Here is a 22247-nt window from a genome sequence, read left to right on the forward strand (position 1 = left end):
ACAAACAATGTTATTACTGCTAACTTATTCCACATGCTCTGTGCTAGCTCAGACAAAAATATAAGCATGAGCACAAAGAATAGTAAGGACAGCAATGACATAAGCATGAACACAAGCAAGAGAAGAACTATTCATGTTGTCCTGACTAGGAATCACTGTGGGACAAGCAAAGGTACACCAGATTTTTTGTACAAGTTTATGTTTGTGGCTTGTGTTTGATGCTTATATTCCAGTGATTCCACAGTGAGGAGAACATACTAACTGTAACAAGAATGCATATTTCCAATGTTTGTATGTTTTTGTGTTTCTACTTGTACATTTGCTGAGTCACTAGTGAGGAACAGCCTTTCATGATTACCAGTACTTTTAAATTTAGCACTTACTCTGAGAACTCTCCAGAAATCCATGCTGCAGCATAAAGAACTTCACAAACTCTGTTCTTTTCCATTTGTCCTGAAATCAAGTCACTGTTATCCAGCAGCAAAGACTGAAAAAAAGAAATACCGGTACGGTAAATGTATTTATTGTATCAGTTTTGATAATTAACAGACTTGCAGTGAGCTACATGTAAATGCCTAAGTTAACATTTCTGATACAACATGGCAGGAATTCTGTAAATCATCAAGCATCCTTCTGTATAGAGCCATATTTTCCGGTCAGTATAAAACACGGACTGCAGACTACAGACTACGGACTGGGGTATAAAATACGGACTCAAACTATGGACTAGGTATAAAATAAGGACTACGGTATAAGCATGCAAAATGTGACCCGATGTTAAAAATAACTAGAAGCAAGGCTATAAGCATCAAAGTTGTCTCACTTCGAATAGATAAGTTAGCCTTTTCCTGCAGAAAGTCTGCTCGTAGGTTACAGCTAAGTACTGTCAAACCACCTTAAAATTCCTCCAGTTGTGAGGAACTTAAAATTTGTTTTTGTTTTCTTCGCGGCTTTGGTCTTCGATTCTTGAATCGGAGTTGCAGTGGATACTCGACTCAAAACTTTATATAATGTTGTCGATTTCATTACAGATAATCGCATCTTCTCTGATTCCCCTCCAGGTGTTTTTTTCCTAATAATTTATTACCCTTGCTAACTCAAACTCCCGATATCTCAAAACCTTTTTTGATCTCCCTTGAAGATTTGAGTTTGGTTATTCAACTGTATATCTGGCCAGCCTCAAGCAGCCGGCACGTGAGAATTTGACAAACAACCTTAATTTGCATGACAATGAAAACCGGTTAAGACATTTTTCCCCCGTATGTTTCTCTTCTGCCAGTAGAATATTTTAGCCTCTTCAGTACTTGAAATTTCGTACCTCTTTTTTGGTATTACAGGAGTCTGAGGCATGTTGAAATAAGCGAATGGTGAAATGTGAAAACATACCGTGTGTTAGTGTAGCAAATCAAGCAAATTTCGGCAAAATTCGTATGTTGCGTGAAACCAGGCGATAATCCAGTCAAGTTTGGATCCGGAGTTTTGAATCGCGTTATCGAGCTGCCGTCGTTTTAACAAGGAATAATACATTTCGAGAATGGGATGTTGAAAAAAAAAAAACAAATAAACCAAATAATTTACTCTTGAGAAAAACCCTTTTGTTGTTTTGACTGGAAAGGGTACCATAAGGTAGCTTGTTTTGACTGTATTAAAAGTACAAAAGTTTCAGAGGAAGATCATAATTGTTTGTGGTGAATCCCTACAAAGTTTGACAGACGAAGAAACGATTAATTTTAAACAAGATTTATTCAGTTTCTTCGATAACAAAAGCAGCGCAATACGTGCCGACAACGATAACAAAGGTCACATAAGCCGTTGCGTTACATGGGGTAATCCGCACAGTTTTGGCGCCAACAATAATAATTTTTTGCTCAAGTATACATCCTTGAAGGGATCTCGTTAACTATTTCTAGCCGTGGTTCGCTTTTAAACACATTTTATATGCTTATTCCGTATTTTATACATAGTCCGTAGTTTGAGTCCGTATTTTATACCCAGTCCGTAATCCGTAGTCCATAGTCCGTAGTCTGTAGTCCATAGTCCGTGTTTTATACTGACCACATATTTTCAGCCATTCTGGCCATAATTTTTATTTCAGCCAAAGGTTTAATATATAATTCAGGGCAAACCAATCTATAAATTTGTAATAGGGTTGTTTTTGCTAGTGAAACAAGTACAAGTACAACTTACAGTCCATTGGAACACTAACAAACACAAACAATCAAAATATTATTTTTGATCCTTGAAAAAGTTTGCATTTCTCCATGTTATGTGTTTGCATGTGTTTGCCCTTATGCTTAAATCAAGACTGAAAACCAAATATTAAGTTATATATGGGTATCAGCTGCTCAAACTTACCAAGCACTGCACAGCATAAGGACGGATTGCCTTGACTCTGATAGTGACATCCATCATTTGTGAAGCCAGCAGTTTGCCATGTCTTGTCCCTTCAACTCGTGTTAATTGTATAAGAACATCAATGTACCTACATGTCAACAAAGTAGTTAGAATAACAAACCAAATCATACCTACATCAGAAAGATTGACTAGTAATAACTTTCAGTCCAGAGCTAAAAAAGCTAGCTATGTGAATTAGTAGTCAATGAAGGAAAATCATCTCATTGGTGATTTTCTATAATCTCATTATCTGTCAATGTATTGATTTTGTAAGGAGATATAATATGCCAACTATTGTGTCAAATGAGAAGCACAATAAAATTTCAACTTATCAATTAAAAGAAAAGAGGATTCTTACCATTCAAAGTTTGTAACATAGTGATAGTCATTCATGCTGCAGATCTGAACAATCTTGGAAAGTAACTCATCACAGTAAGCTGTTAATAAAATAATCAAAACACAGAATTAGAAGATCATCTGGCCAGAGATTCCAACCCTATGAAGGAAAATAGAGAGTATTTTTTAGCGCTTAAGGTGGGAGTCTCTTGGGGGGCTGTGGGCATGTTTCCACAGGATATTTTGCAAATTTAGGTTTCCTCAAGTGTCATTTCCAGCACTTTTTTGGTGCTTTTTTTTATTGTTACACCTAGATCGCAAAAAAGTAAAGATTAGCATTTCCCCCCCTTGTTTTTAGAATTTTGCGATAAACGGATAGAAATTATCTGATAAAAATCGGGAGATCAGGAGGTAACACATCAAATCAGGAGACTTAGAATCTCTGTCTAGCTAACAGTAATATTTTTTATTTAACAAAAGCAAAAGCAAATAAAGCTATCATTGACCTAGCCTGCAGATATAATAGATTCCTGAATAAGTTGTTAGAATATACACATACCCCACCCACCTCTTTTAAGAACCGTACTTACAGTGTCAACTTCTTAGTTAAATCATGATCTCAGTGTTTCATTGACACTGCGCAGCAATATTTGTTAATGCTTTGACAAGATATCGCTTAATTAGTAGTGACTCGTCCAACTCAGTTCCAATCTTGAAATTATTGATTCTCCTTGTCAGTTGCAGAACTTTTTTCCTGATGTTTGTGTGTTGCTTGGCATTACATAAAGACTATATTACCTTCCTGTTGTATTCATATACAAAGTATTGTTGTGTTGATATACACCAAATTGAAGAAACGTTGACCCTGTGAAAAGCATAAACCATGAACAATATGGGTAGACAGCCTGAGTGAGCTCAGTAATATTTCTTTTACTAATAATCAAGATATTTTCTTTCTTTGAGGGCATTTATGCAACCTCCGAAGTTATTATCATGTTTATTCTGTCACAAATGACGATTATATTTTCTGATTTCCCAGTTAACATTTGGGTCGCATCATTCATGGTTTTTGCTTTTCATGGGTCAACACTTCTTCAATCAGGTGTAAATGCACATCATTCTTGACACTTACTTTGACTATCAGCCTTGTCTATATGCACCATTAATTTCTTGATGATGTCCATAATGTTCTTCTTAGAAACCTAAGAGATAGACATTCCTCATCATAAACAATTTTCTTTTTTAAAAAAATGGCAGTTTGCAGGTATGCAACCGGTAAACAGACTAACCAAATATTTCAAAAAAAAATGTTGAGAACCATATCTGGAAAATCAGGGGCTAAAGATCAATATTACTAATTTAAGAGTTCCTAAATCATGTCTGTCTTGATGTCTCCAAGAGTTTAAATGTTGTCTGCTGTAACCTCTCTTGGCGCATGTAATGGAGCAAGATCAGAGTCAGAACAACATTTTATATGACTTACTTTTCTATATTTATTACAACATCACTCAGAATGAATTGCTAACTAAAGCTATATTACATGTAAGTGCTTTGCTTGAGTTTGATGCGATGTGACACTTCTTGCTTTGAAAAAGAAATTGAAAAAATATGGTGTTTTGTGTTAACATGTCCTGTTATAAACACCAGTAACCCTTGTATAAACCTTTTAAAATATTAAGTTTTTCCAAACTCATTCCAATATTTGCAACAGATTATGCTAACAGCATTAGCAACATCTTTTCTATTTTTTAACATAAATGTCAATCTATTAATCAGTGTCGTTTTATAACAAAACTACACATACTGTAAGTGTGACCCTTACCATTCCAACAATAAGGTCCAGGGCTCTAAGCCTGATAGATTCATCTTTGTCATCCAAGCATTGAAGAACTATGTCTCTGAAAAGGGAAACAATAAATAGCACCAGAGTGCCAATTGTCCTTTCTTTCTTGGAATTCCTAGAGGTAGTTCTTTAACGTCATATTTCTATGGCTGCAACCCAAGTGTGTGGACTAGGATTTTGTTGTAGAGTTTAGCATAAAGCTCAACATAATAATACCAGTATACATGTTGTGATACAATCTGGTATTTTCCTTTGTTTTATTTTCAGTAACATATATTACCATACACCAGAACAAAGAAATATACCAATAAATTGTACCACGAGTAATTACAACATACACCAATACATTAACTCATTTGATTGTACAGTATACAGTACTCACTTGTGTACTTGCACTGCTTTGGGATTTACTGCCAGGATCTTTGACATGGCAAGCAAGCCAAGGTATTTCACTAGAAATAAAATAGTTCCAAAAAGTAATGCATTAGTGGAAGCCATTCATACACTGTACTACTGGTATGTGAATCAGATACATGACAGCCACTGTAAATACTAAAATATTGCACAGTTCACATTACATATGATTCAGATGATTGTAAATTCAAAGTGACACAAAAACAACGAGTTATGTTTGTTTAATATGGTCTAACACTGAAGTTTCTCTCTGTCATTAAAAGGGGAAAGGAAAAGAGGAACGGGTGTAGGTTTTTGAAGATTCTATACACATATATGTTTCTATTCAATAATAATTATGTTTCAAACTTTAAATGAAGGCCTGAGCGCAAGAGACGCACTTTGTGTTTCGGCCAAATTGAAAATTGTCACAAACAATTCCAAATTTCGCACGCAAGTTCGTTTACGTGTGCTTAACATTGATCTGTATTCAAATTCGCTGAATCTTGCTTCGTTTTTTAGAAATTACGTATGCAAAGAACAAAGGCGTTTTGCAAAGCTTACGTTCTCCACAGTCAACCAGCAGCATGAGTTTTTTGACACATCGCGTGTAAATCTTTCCTTCTATCTAGCGTTATTTAACTGTCCGGGGAGGTTGAAAAACGTGTCAGAGCCATGATTTTAGTTCGTAGCCACCATTTTGAGGATTCGCTTTAAGAAAAGGACTGGACTGAACACATTGTGACGCGATGTCACCTGATAGGTGTCACGTGAGAGGAAAGAGAGAAAAAAAAAATGGCCGTTTGTTCCTGAAAATCATTTGAAGCCTTTGGTTAGTTTTAGCGTAAGTGCTGCTGCCAGGTGGTTGAAGGACATCATTAAGTCTGAATACCCGTAAGTTTACAGCATCGCTCGAAGAACTGAGTGATGTTTCTGCCTTTGTTTTGTACAACAGCGCTGTTTAGCGCTTCGGAAAAAACGTTGCACAAACCGAGGTAGTTTTGAGCCTGGCGGCATAGAGAGTCTAAAACAAGAGGTTTCTTGCCGGGAACTTCGTCAACGCGAGTTTTGCAGGATCCGCTTGGGTGCTGCCGCGACAAAGTTGCCGAGAAGTGACCTGGTTTTAGACTTAAAAAAATTCTTTATATGTTCCCCAGGGCACCTTCCCTTCGCAAAATATTTTCTGTGTCTCATTAAATATTCATCAATGAATCTATTGATTCGTGCGAACGAAAACCTCATAAGTTTATCTTGTTTTCGCGGGATTTTGTAGATGTGTGATGATGTAAGGAGTGGAGATAGAAGTGAGAGCAAGCTGGCGGCACTCAACTGAAAGCAAAACTAGTATAATGTGACAACACGAGCAAACGTATTCAATCAACAATCAGTCTTTATTTCACTTTCACCTCGGCAAATTACAGCTAACGGTAACAGAGTAAAATAGTCTTGCCCGAAACAACAAAAACTAGATAACTGCAAACAGACTGCAGATCAAAGGCTCTATAAGCAAAGTCGTGAATGTGGTATATCATAAACTGATAGCCCAGAATTAGCCAAAATAAATTTTAAATGTCTGCTGACAAACACAATTTTTGTAGTTGTCTATGAAATCTGTTAAACGCACGTCATAGTTGAGTCATGTTTAAAATTCTAGCTGGTAAGTGATAAATAACCCCATATTCTAACTGAAAACTAACCATCCAGTAGTCCATCAAGGCCTTCTAGCTAAGCAGCTAAGTGAAGATTATTTCAGAGCTTAAAATTAATGCTGAGAGAGACACGTATAGTGGTAACAAGATATGAGGTACCTTAAGATGCTGCGAAGCTGGTAATGGAAAGAAGCTAGGGAATTTTTTTTCACCAAACTGTTTCACATTAGCTAAAGGGTTCTTTAGTTAATAACCAGGTAACTCAGCCATTTTATACAGGACAGTGGTATTATTCGACATACACTGGCAGACACTGTGACAGAAGGCAAATAATTAAAAGAAACTAATAGATGCCTCATATATGTGACTTTCAAAAATTGAAATTGGCAGGAAACGGTAAAGTCAACATAATTTATTATCAATTTATAGAGGCCTGATACATGTAACAAATGAAAACTGCTGCTTATTTCCTTTTCTGGTACCTTTACTTGCAACCAAAAAGTTTACTTTACCCCTTTACATGCCACGAAAATCATCAATGCATTTTAATCTGCCTTATTAATTCGTTTTTAAATAATCTCTATACATTGCCAGCCATCCTGCATAGATTTGGTGGTCATGTTGAATTAAAGGATATGAACCTTAAAGCTTGTTTATCTTTTACCCTTTTTTTTCAGCAGTCAATAACAATAACTTCCAAATATTTTATTTATCAAGCTGTACAGTCTGCTAAAAGTCAATTTATAGCGAGCAGTATTCACTGTTTGTGAAATGAGAGTAAATTTGAAATAAAATTATTTTTCTGATCATGTGTTTCATACAAGCTACTGCAGGATGTTCATTCCAGCCCACACCTCTTGACAGCCTAGCCCCATGCAGAGTTCAGTGTTTTGGCGAATCTGTCAATTAATTCAAAATTCTATGTGCCTTGATAAAATAAATCTGTAGGACAACACGTACAACAAACCATCTAAGTGTAAGCAATTTGTTATTTGTCAACATGGCATGCAACCAGGTTCCTTTTCGGCTGAGATGACTGCATGCATTTATTTGGGGGGGGGGGGGGGAGGCACAAGACATGTACAGAAATCAACCTTAAGGTTACTATTGTTATATTAGTGGCTATTACATTTTAGCGATTTTAGTGAGTTGGGCGAAAATCGCTAAATTTAGTACTTGCTAAAATTTGTCTTGGTCAAATTTCAAGTACCGTAAACACCCGCGGATAAGCCGCACCCGCAGATAAGCCGCACCCTGAGTTTAACAACTCAAATGTTGGAAAAAAAGTTTTTTGAAAGTAAATCAAAGAAAATCCAAAGTCGAGTCAAAAATCCAATGTTGAGACATTAGGAAGTCTTCTTCATCGAACGTAAACTCAATGAACATTGAAACAGAAAATACTTGAGCTCTTTATATTATAATAAAACCAACTTTGACATATTATGGGCGATCTTTTTCTGGCATTTTTTGACAGGTATTTCTTCATTCAACGCAGTTTTTCCATATAGACATAGATTTTTGTGTCACAACAACAAGAACTTGCGTTTGCCGAACGTTCATAGCTTAGTAACCAGGCATTTGATCGGACGCGAAATATGGAACTAGGGCGAGAACGTAAAGCAAAACAAGATGGCGATGGAGGCGTTCGGGTTTCGTGGCTATCATATCGGCAAATTAAAGAGATTTGGGAGCCATCTATTGGAGAAAAACTCGTTGCCTGAAGAGAGTTTCGTAATCAGTTCGACAAATTTTCCATCAAAGTGCAAAATGAGAAAGAAACAATTGGCCATCTTACTCGTGAATACTCGTGGTATTTTCTCGATCGTAAAGTATCAATAAGCTTATAACTGTTAGAAGTTATAGGCCATTGTCGACACTGCAAACAGTATAGGAGCTGTCAAACTTGCAAAAGCAATGACCGGTACTCTCTTGTAGTTTTATGTTATATTAATTTGCATAATTTTCCATAAATTAGCATCAGTTCACGAAACTTACGGCACCTTTTCCGAATGTTCCCGCAGATAAGCCGCACCCCCGCTTTCGAGCGAAAATTTTTGGAAAAAAGGTGCGGCTTATCTGCGGGTTTTTACGGTACCTCCCCGGTACCCCCTTCCCACCCTAATGGAACACAAAAATGGAAACTGGTAACTTTGTTCTTTTAGGCAATGCAATTTATGTTCATTCAATGTCAAGATACGGTAGTTTTTTTCTTTTACTGAACATTTATTTTCATCTTAGCCATATGTTCATCACCGGCCAGTAAAAGCTGGTTTACACGATATTACTATTTTTTGAAGTTTTTGGAAAATCCCTTATTAAATAGTCGCTAAATCTTGCTCAGAAAAAAATCGCTTACATTAATAGCCGCTAACAATAATACTCTCTCAGTATTTCTTTGAATGTCTACCCCATAGCACTCAGTGGATGTTGACAAAGCAAAAAATTACCTGAGTGCAATGATACACCCCTGGAGAACTATAATTACCACAGTTGAACTAATATGTCCCTTCTTTGACAGACCATGTGTATGAAGAAAAAATAATTGTAAGGGACTGATGCATAATACTGTGTTTACAAATGTAGTTTTGCCTTCAAAAGCAGAGCAAATTTATCATTCACATAAGGTTTGCTACCTAATGAGCTACGAATGCCAAAGGAAATTTTGATTTAAGTTTAAGTCACGAGATAGATGCACTTGGGAACTTCGTTAACGAGAGTGTGACAACGAATATAAAATATTACTAGATACAAAAACTTGACGAACGTGCAAATGAATGATCGACCAAAAGACAAATCAAGCCAACTATAGATATCTCTAATTGTTTCGAAACACATCAGTTTCATCTTGCTGAGTGATACCAATCTGTAGTAGAAAATACAGCCTTATTTATTACTTACCGACTATTTGATGGATCTCAATTATTCTTTGAAATCGAGGTGAATAGTGGTAGAATATTCACCGAGCCGCGGAGCGGCGAGGTGAATATTCTGCCGCTATTCACCGAGATTTCAAAGAATAATTGTTTTAGTATATACACACGAAGTGATCTCAACAACAAGCGATCTCAAAGTTTTCAGTAGGAAACCATTTAAAGTCGATTTAATTGACCTCTCAATTCATGCGTGGAAAACGTACATATAAGCGGCACTAACCGACATGCGCGAAACAGTTTACAGAATCTTCAAACATGGCAAATCTAGTTAATCTTCGATAAAATCCTCGTCACAATCTAGCAAAATGGTCCTTTAACACCACTCAAACCTGCAATCTGATCAAAAACCTGCTTGCAAAACATTTTGACCGTTGAATCAAAGCTTTTGAAGTTCACTTGAATTGAAAATTGAAAGAGCAGTTGGCGAAGGATCCACCTGAAAGTTTGGATTATAAGTTTACTGAATGTCTGCAGAACTGTGGTGAAAACTGGATGTTTTCTTGCACAAAGACCTTTTTCCTGAATATTTGTGGAGGATCTTGGTTGAATAACACTTGATGTTGCTGCCGATAAATCTGCGGTATTCATTTCTGCCGATGCCGGGCGAAGAGACGGTAAGCAATTGTTTATCGTTTTAGTACTCGAGTTGTGTGGACATTGTGCTGCAAATTGCGAAATATGTAGTCTTCTCTTACTTTGAAAACCAGCAGGCCAAATTTCTTAGCCTTTTTTTGTCTTTTCTGGTTCAGCATCTTCTTGTATTCTTAGTATTTGCGATTCAGAAACGTGAATATTCCAAACGTCGTTTGGATCAAGCATTATTCACTCCGTAGGGAGTGAATAATGCTCATTAGCCCGAGATAGCGAACCAATCAGATTGCTTGAAACACCAAGATCACTGAGTGTGTATATACTAATTTCATATCTGCGGACTTTCAAAATAAGCTATTGATCGGCGTGCAAGTTTCTTGCTCCCTCGGCCATCGTTTCCGTTGCAAAATTGTGTGTAAATGTGGATTCGAGCACTGGTCTCGCTAGAAAAATTCCTTCCAGAAAGAAAAACATATTCGTATTCTTCTGATGTACATCCACAAGTTCGCATTACAACTCGGGAAACCAGCCCTTGTCCACGTTCATCCGCCATTTTGAACTTAATTTAAACTTAATATAAAATTGCCAGGTTACCAAGTAAGTTTTACACCACCCAGCAAACCGCAATAAGTCGTTCATTGCATTCACGACTTAAAAAAGCTAGCTGCAAGCAAACTGGCGTGAAAGCTTACTGCATTAAAAGCGCGATCTATAAAAGGTTGAGGCTGACTCTGATCCTAAACTTAACTTGAAATGGCTTAACTCCCTAATCCCTTGGGGTTAGTGTTAAACTTTTTTTTTTTTTTTTTTTTTTGCGTTAAGGCTAGGCTTTTGCGTTAGGGCTAAGTCTGTAACCCTAATCTGAAACTCTAACCCCGACCCTACGGCCTTGGGGTTACCTTTTGCGTTAGGGCTAGGACCGTAACCCTAAAAATTTAGCTGACTTCATCGTCTTGAGAAACAAAAGGTTTCCTTTGTTTATCGTTTGTAAAAGAAAAGTCAAAAGACGCCGCGCAAGCAAAAACCTTGTCTTTTTGCATGTGTTAGTTTTCGAAAACGAAGGAAAGACCAGCAAAATTAAATACAGGGCAGTGTTGAGCACACGTAAATGAACTTGCGTGCGAAATTTGGAGTTGTTTGTGACAATTTTCAATTTGGCCAAAACACAAAGTGCGTCTCTTGCGCTCACGCCTTCAAATAATAAACAAAAATAACTTACAATTTTGATCAGAATCTTCAATCAAAATCCGTAGCTTGCTTACACAAAGCTAAGGGAAAAAAAGGAACATATAGGTAATACAGTAGAACCCTGGTAACTCGAACTCGGATAACTCCAACAACCCCGCTAACTCTAACTAACTTCCATTTCCCTTGGATTTGACCCCACTTTTCAGTCATTTTTACTCGGTTAACTGGAACTTGGATAATTCGAAAACCCCGCTAACTCGAACAAAATTTAGTTTCCCTTGATCAAAATTTGGGTCAAATTTACCCTGATAACTCGAATTCCGGTTCTTGCAACTCGTCACGGTTGCCCATTGATTATGGCAACGAACAGATCACGTATTTGACAGCCATTTTCCACTCTTATCATAAGAATGTATGGTCGTGTTAGAGTTTCTGGCAAGATTAGTTCAATTTGCACGGTACCGTATACCGAAGTCATGAAAAATCAGCAAACTATCAATTATTAACTTGGCAAATTAAATATTCAATCGACCCTGATAACTCGAAACCCCGCTAACTTGAACTGTTCCTCGTTTCCCTTTAGAGTTCGAGTTACCGGGGTTCTACTGTACAATATTTAAAGGTCAAGCAATGATCTCCAGCAATACCCCACTACAGCAGTTTGTGTAAATCACTAGGATAAGAGGTATTTCTTAAAGACAAAAAATGTTTGTGATTTCTAATAACAAATGTAGCAAGCGTTAAATTCAGCTCAAAACAGAGTGGAACATACAAGGGGAAAATCAAAGCCCAGTGGCTTACTATCATCAGATCTCAGATCTTATGTAAGGCACTGTGCATTACTGCTTTTGTTTGTGTGTGTAAATTACAGTGTCCAACTGAACTGAGGCCAAATCAAGTGGAAAATGTTAAGGGCATTATGCAGCATCTACGGCTGCCTCATCTGCTGTCAGAGGTGGAATGAAGGTTCTTGGGGTGCCGACCAACAGCTTGAAACAACTCAAAAGATGATAGCACTGCCTGTAAAGCAACCAGTTCTCATTGCTCGCTGTCGCTTTGCACATTTCTCTCTAGACAATAATTAAGGGACCAAGTTACTTAGATTTGGCAGCTTTCATAGGCTAGCATTGCCTTTGCTCCAACTTATATTTCAATATAAAAAATATATATATGTTGCAGTTAATTTTTAATCACAGTTAATTTTTTATTTTAACTAGTTAGTTTTTTCTAACTAGTTGATTTTTTTTTAACTAGTTAAATAATGGGGTTAGGGTTAGGGTATCATATATTTTTAAAAAAATAGTGGTTCACCCAACGTTTCCTACGTGGCACAGTGGATAAGGGGTTGGACAGCAAATCCAGAGGTTGAGAGTTCAAATCTAGTGCAGGTTAGTAAAAAAGAAAAAAAAAGATAGTACTTAAGGGAGGGGGAAAATAGCAAAAGATAGTAGGGGAGGGTTAGTTCACGCGAGGATGGGGGGGGGGGGGTATGAGATATCAAGGTAGGGGAGGTGTTCTACTTTTTCTACTTATTAACCTAGAATATAAAAAAACTAGTTAGAAAAAAACTAACTAGTTAAAATAAAAAATTAACTGAGATCAAAAATTAACTGCAACATATATAATATTATCTAGCTCAGCTACATGCCCTTTGCAGTAATCACCCTGCACACAGCAACAATGTAAGAAGCATTAAAGCCTCATGAAACACAAGATAAAAATATTTATTAATAATGAAACTCACCTGAATTGAAGGAGTGTGCTGAGGTAATCCTAGAAAAGCAAGGAAGTTATGTCTCAATTGTGGCTTACTGTTAAGCTCATTTAAACTAATTGTTAGAGCTTTAAACAATTTTAAAGCGACAGTGCTTATTAAATCAGTTGTCTGAAAAACTTTGTAGACATATTAATTATTTGAAGCAATCAATGGCTACTTAGCATCAGTTGAATTAAAACCTTACAGTCTACGCAGAAACTAACATGCACTGAGAAAATGTTCCCACCTGATACAACTGTGTTGATACACTCGTATAATAATGACATGGCTGAAGTACTGTGCGAACAAAAAAATAAAGTCAGTAAAAGTAATGTCCCAGCTGATCTATTAAGTCAATAGCTTCTTGGTGTGTATTATTAATTACCTGTGGATGAGATTTGTCAGAGGTTCCAGTAATTTCTTTCCTAATCTTGGCTCAAGAGGACAAAGGGCTCCAAACTGTGGAAATAAAATCAAACATACCTGAATAAGTAGGATCGATGGTTTTCATTTACTGAATGATGAAAAACAGTACCTATAGATACAGCAACTTTGATGCTGATGTATTTGAGACTAAATGTTAAATCAATATTTAATTTTTTCTACTTACAAGTTTGATGATCTTGATTAACATCCAGTTATTTGTAGAGCTTGTCATGAGTTTAAAGAACATTGGTGCAAGTGATAAATAGTTCTTTGGATTTTTACGAGCCAACTCACAAATCACATTCACAGCTGCTGACTGAACACCTACGATAACAAGGTCAAACACTGTTAGTATCCACGTCACAAACAAGAAATCTGATCCTGTTTTAAAACAGTTAGCTGGGAAACTGAGGGCATTATATCCAGGGGGCTTATCACCAGAATATATTATAGCAGAACAAGATAAATAAATTCTGCCTACAACTGGGCTAATAAGCAGGAGAGCTTTAAACTGGTATTTTACTTCAGTTAAAGATAGATAGATCAATACTTATTTATTCTCAAGGAATTACACTTTTATGGTATTAATCTTATGACCTGGTTCTCCATCCTCAAGCTTTTCTTTCAGTCTTGGGAAAGCTGGTCTCAGTGCTTCAGGGAACTGCAATTGATCATATTAAAGATGCAATAAATGACTTTTTCTCTACCTCATCCACCTACCCAGCCGAAAAAGAAACACATAAAACAATTCTGTATTATGCTAAGTTGTTCCATTCTAGATGTTAAGGTCATTGTGTACCTTCAAGAGACAATTTTTTCCAACAAATTATTTTTCAAGCCAAATTAATTATTGCGTTCAACGAAGGAGAACGCAAACCTAATTTCGCCCTGTGGTTTTCGATTGCTGGTGTCCTGTGCACGGTTATATGCTGAAAAATTCCACATTCCTGTAAGGAGACCAAAATGTCCACCCGCTTAATTTTTGCAGGGGCATGTGTCGGCTGCTTCTTTGGATTGCTGTTGAGAGCGTTCGAAATTCCGCATGCTTTAAACAATTTCCACACAATCTCATCTACAATTTCTGCCTGAGACTGTCTCTGTTTCTTCACCTTTTAAAGTTTAGCTAAATTGCAGAATCCCTGCTAACGTGTCTCTTCAGCAGAAGAAGGAACTGATGTTTGTTTTCACTTGTTTTGGCAACATCAGAAACTGACCAATCAGAAGCGGCTGTTCCCACGAGCTTGGTAAACATTGTAACACGATCTGACAGAAATCATCCGGAAGTAATGTTTTTGTTCACGCCGAAAACTTATAATATCAAGACTTCTCTGCTAAAAGAAACCACTTCAGAAGAGTTTGAGCATGATTCAAGATACTCGACAAATACCGGCAACAGCACATCATGTTTTGTTTTGTTCTTAGTAAGAACTTTCAATTTTAAGATTTAGCTGTTTTAAACGAGTAGCTTAATTCCGATTGAGATGGGATGCTCAGGTGAATGTTTTGTCACGCATATGTACTGATTTGTTGTTTTTTCAATTATATAGTAGTGACTTATCGAATGTGTTGATTTGCTACGCGTGGATTGTTTTATAGTTTGAAGGAAAAATTAGTTCTCGGTTTGAGCCGAGCGTTTTGGGTTTATTTTTTGAAGAGTCCAACTGGTTCTAAAAACCAAAAGTTTAGGGTCTCGGCTTATAGCCGGGATCGGCTTAGAGCTGAATAAATACGGTATGTTGTGTTCTTGTTAATAATATGATGACTTGCAAACACAGAGCAAATAACTTAACATTGGAAGTACTTCAACACCCCAAAGCATGAATCAATGTGCACCATTGAATCAGCTGAACCTTTCACAGAGCCATTGCCTATCTTAGATGAATTTTGCACCAACAAAGAAACCATGGGAAGTATCATTAGAGAATCCTCATCTGCTTACACTGAGCATTTGAGCAGTCTCACAAACAATAACATTGTGTTCTATGAATTTTGTGAACTTGAAAAACACTACAAGATTTAATCCATTTCTAATGGTGATAAATGCTGCAAAAACCTGTAAGCTTTATTTCTGTTGATAAAATGTAGTTTTATTAAAGACTTCGTGCACGTTTCGTTCAGTATGTTTGCTCTTGTTAATAATATACCTTACAAAAACTTAACCAACGAACTAAAACAAGGTATCCGCTTCAACAAAAATAAACCATGCCTTCTCATTGCAAAACCCTAGAAATTGCTGTTCCAACATGCCAATACTCGAACACACTCTTTAATCTATGATTACTGCTAGTTACTAGATTATCTGCATTTTTCCAAACTAAATAAATTATATCAAAAACTTGAAACGCATGTGATGTACATAGCATGTGATGTACATAGCATGTGATGTACATAGAAACATATTTTAAATACAGGTTTAACACGTCTAAAGCAGACTGTTGACATTTACAGTAAACATCCACATATAAGAACCTTGTGGATTTAGAACCTACAGGCTGAAAATGGAAATTAAAAGTAATTTTTCTTCTGCAATACATACAAATCTAAATCAATCTATATAGCTAATCTATTAAATTGCCTGTCTATATATTGTAAGGATTCTCAGTCTATTTTTAAAATTCTAAGTTTATCAACTACATGTACAATTATAATGGACTCAAAGTACTATTCTGAGCAGTAGCAGACAGTTTTAAACCTTTGAATGAACTAAGGTTTGCCCATTTCATTCAGGGGATTTGCCTTTTAATTTTTGCCTATTGCCTAAATAACCTATTGTGAATAGCTTTATTTACCACTAAACACCCAGCCTGAAGTAAAAGTATGTTCTTAAATGTGTGGGTGTTAACCATATCACCAGTAAATATTGTTTAGTGTTTACATTAATAAACAAAACAAAAAGAAAAGGCTGAAACTCTTACCTTGAGAAATATTTTATACATCAGCAAGACAGCTCTTTTCCTGATGTAAGGTTTGGTTGAGACAAGCTAAAAATAACAACAATGATGACTCTGAATAGGTAGATTTTGTTGAATGAATTTTATTAACAATAAAAGAAATAAATGACACTGAATGCCTGTGACAATTTCATCATCAACCCTAATGATGACATAGTCATTGGATTTCTTTCATTTTATCATCTTTTTCTGCTTTGTTAATTAACCATTTCCATTTAACTGAATATTATGTCTGGCTCAAACCTATTATTGGCACTTTTAGGCTAAAACAAATCTAGTATTATATGATACAAGTTAGAGCCACCTTAATTTTTTGCTGAAATTTAAAGTGAACTAAACTCCCCTGCAAAAGGCCTTTGACAAAACTTCTCAAAATTTACTCAAAATTTACTAAGGACCTGTAGTTTTAAATGCATTTAAACATTTAAATTCAAAGTAAAGGAGTTAACAACAAAGAGCACCAGCAGTGAGAGGTTGGTCTGGAGTACCGCCTGAAATCATATGCACATCGGCAGCGGGTTTCACGAGGTGGACACGTGGGTAGTGCACACGGTTTGCCCGTGTGTCCACCTCGGGAGGAATGAACGTTGTTAGCTTAATTTTTGCTCTTTATTGTTAGGTTTTTGACAACATCACCCAAGAGATTTGATCGGAAACCATAACAAACAAAAGAGAACGCTGGTTCGTCTAAAAATTCAGCAACGTGCAACGCAAGCACTCGTTCATTCCCGTGGCAATGTTATGTAAGGCCATCTCAATAAAATGTTTTGTTTCCCATCGCCCCGTGTCTTGTGATGGTGGGTAGGTCGGTCGGTCGGCAAAAAAAAAAAAGAATGAGGTCTGGGTTCATTTAAGAAGCTAGGAGATGCAGAACCGAAAGATTTTAGTACATGCCATTTTATTGGGATGGCCTAATCAAATAGCACGCGTTGCTTGTCGCTTCTCAGAAATCGATCAACTTTGCTCAGCTTGGTCGCGCGCGAAAATTTTGTTCTTCTTAAAGAAGGAAAGGAAAATTTTTGAAACGGTCAGGGAATTACAAGATGTAGATGGGTTGGAGATCGAAGGAAGAACTGTCGGGAAGTTGTTGCAAAAAACCCAATTTGTCAAATTACCGAAAAGCTGCAAAATGACAAGTTTATTCATCGAGTTGTTTTCCAGCATACCGAATGTGTGGGAAGGCGAGACAGGATACATGTTCTTTGTCGTTTCTGACTACCATCGAGCCGTAAAAATCACGAACCCAACGTCAAATTTAGAACTGACGGAAAATAGCTATTTTGATTGGCGCAAAATTATTCTTATCGGCAAAAATCTGGTTGAACAGCAATTGAACTTTTGGTGGATTGAAAGCCGACAATTGTCGGACTTTGTCGCCTGAAAGAGAACACATTCCCCACAAATAAATGTCATTGATTGCTCAATCTTCTGTGAAACTTTTTTTCGATCTTAATAAACGCTCGCCTTGTTAAGTAACAGACTTTAAAATTAATACGTTCCTTTTCATAACTAGACATTGCAAGAAAACATGACAAGCGTGATTGTTGCGACCTTTATTTACACACGGGCGTCGATCTGTCAGATCATTTGAAGATAAGAAATCCTCGGCGCGGCGGCAGAAAGATTTTCGCTTCCTTCATTTTCGGATGAATCGAGAGAAGTGCTTTTACAGGCGTCTTTATTTTTTTCATTCACGTTTTGCATTTTTGAAAAAATTAATCCTTTCGCAAAGCGACAAGTTTCGACTCAAAAGCTTCTCATGCTAACACGCACGCAACATTCAATACGAACCCGTGAAGATCTTGTAGTTCAACAAAATTTACCAGTTATCCCAGAAAAAATGTTTGAAAGAAATTTGCATATAGTTGCTGAATACGGTGTGAGCAAGTTGTAAATGTGAGAAAAAATCCATTGAAACAATAAAAATAACAATAGCCAAAAGATCCTTTTGTGACGGCCTTTCGTCCATTTGACCGAGATGAATTTCTGACCTTGGTTTTCATTTGTGAACCGCGTGGGTTTCGTTCGTGAACTGCGCGGTTTCGTCTCGTTCCTCCCGCGTGCAATACACGCATTCTGTCCTCGTGCCAATGTGCATATATGATTTCAGGCGGTACTGTATACGTACCCACTAGTTCTCTGCATCATTCATGTGGTGTATGCAGGGCTACATATAATTTTTTAACTTAAAGGGACATATGTCCAACTAAGACACTATCTTGGTCAGACAAAACAAAATTGTGGTTGGACAGATATTTATTCGTCTCTGTTGTAATATGATTTATGATCAAAAAATTGTCTGGAGATTTTGTCCCACCACACTTGGGATTTAGTCGGACATAAGCAAATTTTGGTTGGCCAATGTCCGATGACCGACTGTTATTTGCAGCCCTGCATATGTGAGGAGTTTCAGCCAGCCTTGTTTAACAAGAACTATCTTCAGCTAGGTTTTGCCCCCTCCTTTTTTTTTTCACTGATACTCCAGTATGATGGGTGCCTGTTGTATTTTGCATGGAGGCTCATGGCTATGTTAAGGGGTTTTGACAGCCATGGAGGTGTTATTCAATCTAGGGACTGACTGCCAAAAGTGGAAGCATCTGGACACTACAAGCCCTCTACCTCCATTAAATGATGCAGTTGTTTATTACCAGTAAACCATAACTTAGGTTATGGTTTAGGTTATATTTCATAACTCTTAGTGTTGTAACAATAATTATTATTGATTTTGACATGGTTCCCACTTTGTGCTTAGTACATGTAACTGCTTGTACAAAACTCACCAATGACATAACATCATTAGCTAAATCTCTTGCCAAATCTGGAGTCACAAAACAAGCAAACCCAGATAATGAAGCACCAGCGTCATACATATTCATGCTACACAGGTCCTAAGGAATTAAAAAAATACAAGAAAAATATTGTCATTAGTCAGTGGCAAACACGCAGTGCATTTAATTATTTTAAAAACACTCAGGAAATAATTAAATGAATTCAAAGTTTAATTATCACAGACCTTTCTAATCATGTTTGTTGTCAACATGAGAATATCCAAATCTTCATGAAATGACTGCGATGCTGCCAGATAACCAATTCTCTGTTTAAAACACAACAACAATGTGAATTACAAAATAATATGAAACCTTGACCATCACCAGCAATGACTAACTACAGGGTATTTTTATTACAAACCATGAAGTCAAATGAAATTTAGATTATCTGTTATCCTCAAACTATTGCTAGTTAATGGCTCACTGCAGTGGGCATGCAAAGCATGGTATTGTAGGGGGTTTTGTATGGGCTCCCTGTGTTGTGTTCCAGTTGTCCAGGGATTTGCAGTTTTTGCTTTCTATTTGCTTTTTGTGACACTTAGCCCTTCTCAGCTTCCACTTTGCTCCCACTCCTCCTTTCCTCGAGAGTGACTTAGTAAGAATGTTTTTTGTTTCGTTTCCTCAGAAACGATACGGTATTATTTTGGCTTCGATGTGAACTATTTACACAGTGGGGGCTACTATCCAATCAGAAGAACGCTCGTAACCACAAAGTAAATACGTTTGACCGAAGGCAATTAATTTCGTAAAAACATGTTCTTCAAATATCTGAAAGATATTCCTCAGCTCAGCTCAGCATGATCAAAAAATATTGAGATTCGTTGCAAACACAAATATCTGACGACTGCAATGGTTTTAAGTTTGATTAAAGCGATGTGCTGTAAGAAAACTAGAGAAAGCTCTCGTAGCGTTTAATTGTTAAGTAAACATTCTAGCGATTTTCTGAAACGGAAGTAAATTTCCACCAATCAGTGTTTGCAAGCGCAAACAAAAACGGGATGAATTGTCGTGTTTGCTCGCACGGGGGACTGCTATCCAATCACAAGAACGGTCGTAACCACAAAGTAAACACGTATGACCGATGGCAATTAATTTCGTAAAAACAGTCATGTTCTTCAAATATCGGAAATATGTTCCTCAGCATGACCAAAAAAATTTAGATTCGTTGCAAACAGAAATATCTAACGACTGCAATGGTTTAACGTTTGACTAAAGCGATGTATTGTAAGAAAACTAGAGAAAGCTCTCGTAGCGTTTAATATTATTCTGAAACGGAAGTAAATTTCCACCAACCAGTGTTTACAAGCGCAAAGAAAAACGGGATGACTTGGCGTATCTCGTGTTTGCTCGCACGGTAGAGCTTAAGTGCGCTACAAAGAGAAGTGCATATTTGCAGGTGACTTACAAAGTTAATTTCACTTCATGTTACAGAGGAATGTATAAATGTGGGAGATTGCCCTATTCTATTTGTACAGGAAAATTTCACGGCATCTTCGACGTCACAAACAGCGCGAATACACGCAAAATTGCGTGGGTTCTCGCGTGGATGTACCCGGAATTGCGTGATCAGTGTCACGTCGGTGTCGCAAAAACATTCGAGTCTGCACGGAAAGTTGAGAAGTTCTGCTCAAAGTTTAAATTTTGTATGGACATTATCGTATAGCGAGGTGTGCAACTGCCGTGTCGAACTAAATTCGTCTCCTTAGTTGATGTAACGCTCAATATTAACTACCGTTGCAACTGCTGGTGCAGATTTCTGAGATTAAATTAATGATATAAACATTATTTGGATTATTCAAAGCCATCGCGGTCTGATCGAAACCCCACAGTATCGCCAAAAATGCAAATCGTTATTATCAGTGTTACCAATGCAAGGCTGTTACACTGACAACAGAAGCAACTTGGCTGTGTCTTATTCTGTGGAGATAATTTTATATTTGCCGGGAGAGCGTGCAGCGCGGATCGAGCAAAATACAATCCTGGTACGACTATATATAACATATAACTTTCTTTAAACTTGAATTTTGCTTAATTAAAAATCCTTGTTAAAAATCTGTGTATGGTAGCTTTTTACATTAATTTGCTTTGGTTGTTAACGTGTCTTTGTAAAGTGACAACAGGCATTTCATTTTGAAGAAATGGCTTCGAAACAGTGTGCTTATCTCTGTTCTTGTCGACCAGGGTTTTGGTTTGTCTTGAATTTGGCATTTATTTGATTTGAGCATGTGATCAACTCAGAGAAGTATATACCTCAAGCTTTTTGTCAAAAGGTAATAATTTTATCTACGATTAAAGTGTTGTTTTGCATTTTATCAGAGATCAGTAGTCACAAAACATTTTATTTATGGAACTGATTTATTTTAGGATTGTTTGTTTCAAAAAATAAACCATTTAAATTAATTGCATTACTCTGATCTTGCATTTTACTCTTGTGGTTTCATGTTTCCCCACATTGATAGGAATATATTTAAATATTTTCTGTAAGTTATTTTTCCATTCATGTAACATTCAAAGTTTTGCTACCGGGTGCCATTTTTAAGCAAAAAAGTGTTATGCAGAAATAAAAAAAATCATTTTAATTTCCACTGGATGAGTAAAAACGGTAAAGGCAAGCTCCCTTCACTTAACTTAATTTGGAGAGAAGACATATGCTATTTCTACAAAGAGAAATATTTATGTGTTACTTGAACTCTCGAAAGCCAAACTGCAGAAGGACGTAGTTTATGTCTCCTTTACATAAAATCCACAGTAGGTGTAAAATGGGAATTTAAGTTACTACTGAATATGAAGTTCTTCTTTTCATTCTGCACTTGTGCATAAATTCGGCAAATTCAACATACACTAGGACCTTCTCCAAATTTAAGTAAACCCCAAACCCACCTCTCCTTAAGTGTTACAATATTCTCACCCTTCCGCAATCAGGAAATGAAACACTATTTCTTTTTGAAATAGCTGCTTG

General features: G+C 36.7%; 2 protein-coding genes across 2 annotated transcripts in view; one reads left to right on the forward strand and one right to left on the reverse strand.

The window, feature by feature from the left end:
- Positions 1 to 22247, forward strand: part of LOC144638023 (NIPA-like protein 2) — a 65431-nt gene that overhangs the window by 31748 nt on the left and 11436 nt on the right. The window lies entirely within an intron of this gene.
- LOC144638987 (AP-3 complex subunit delta-1-like) overlaps positions 1 to 22247 on the reverse strand; it is a 47808-nt gene that overhangs the window by 23982 nt on the left and 1579 nt on the right. Inside the window, exons 2-16 of the mRNA XM_078498256.1 lie at positions 19474 to 19554; positions 19241 to 19348; positions 16425 to 16490; positions 14107 to 14170; positions 13694 to 13833; positions 13469 to 13542; positions 13331 to 13380; positions 13072 to 13100; positions 11359 to 11407; positions 4956 to 5025; positions 4553 to 4628; positions 3863 to 3932; positions 2753 to 2831; positions 2356 to 2482; positions 384 to 487 (exon numbers count right to left, since the gene is read on the reverse strand). Of these exons, the coding sequence (XP_078354382.1) occupies positions 384 to 487; positions 2356 to 2482; positions 2753 to 2831; positions 3863 to 3932; positions 4553 to 4628; positions 4956 to 5025; positions 11359 to 11407; positions 13072 to 13100; positions 13331 to 13380; positions 13469 to 13542; positions 13694 to 13833; positions 14107 to 14170; positions 16425 to 16490; positions 19241 to 19348; positions 19474 to 19554 (1187 nt within the window). The remainder of the gene's footprint in view (positions 1 to 383; positions 488 to 2355; positions 2483 to 2752; positions 2832 to 3862; positions 3933 to 4552; positions 4629 to 4955; positions 5026 to 11358; positions 11408 to 13071; positions 13101 to 13330; positions 13381 to 13468; positions 13543 to 13693; positions 13834 to 14106; positions 14171 to 16424; positions 16491 to 19240; positions 19349 to 19473; positions 19555 to 22247) is intronic.

Source organism: Oculina patagonica, chromosome 14, assembly GCF_052425735.1.
Source record: "Oculina patagonica isolate OP01 chromosome 14, crgOcupat, whole genome shotgun sequence".
Classification (NCBI taxonomy): Eukaryota; Metazoa; Cnidaria; class Anthozoa; order Scleractinia; family Oculinidae; genus Oculina; species Oculina patagonica.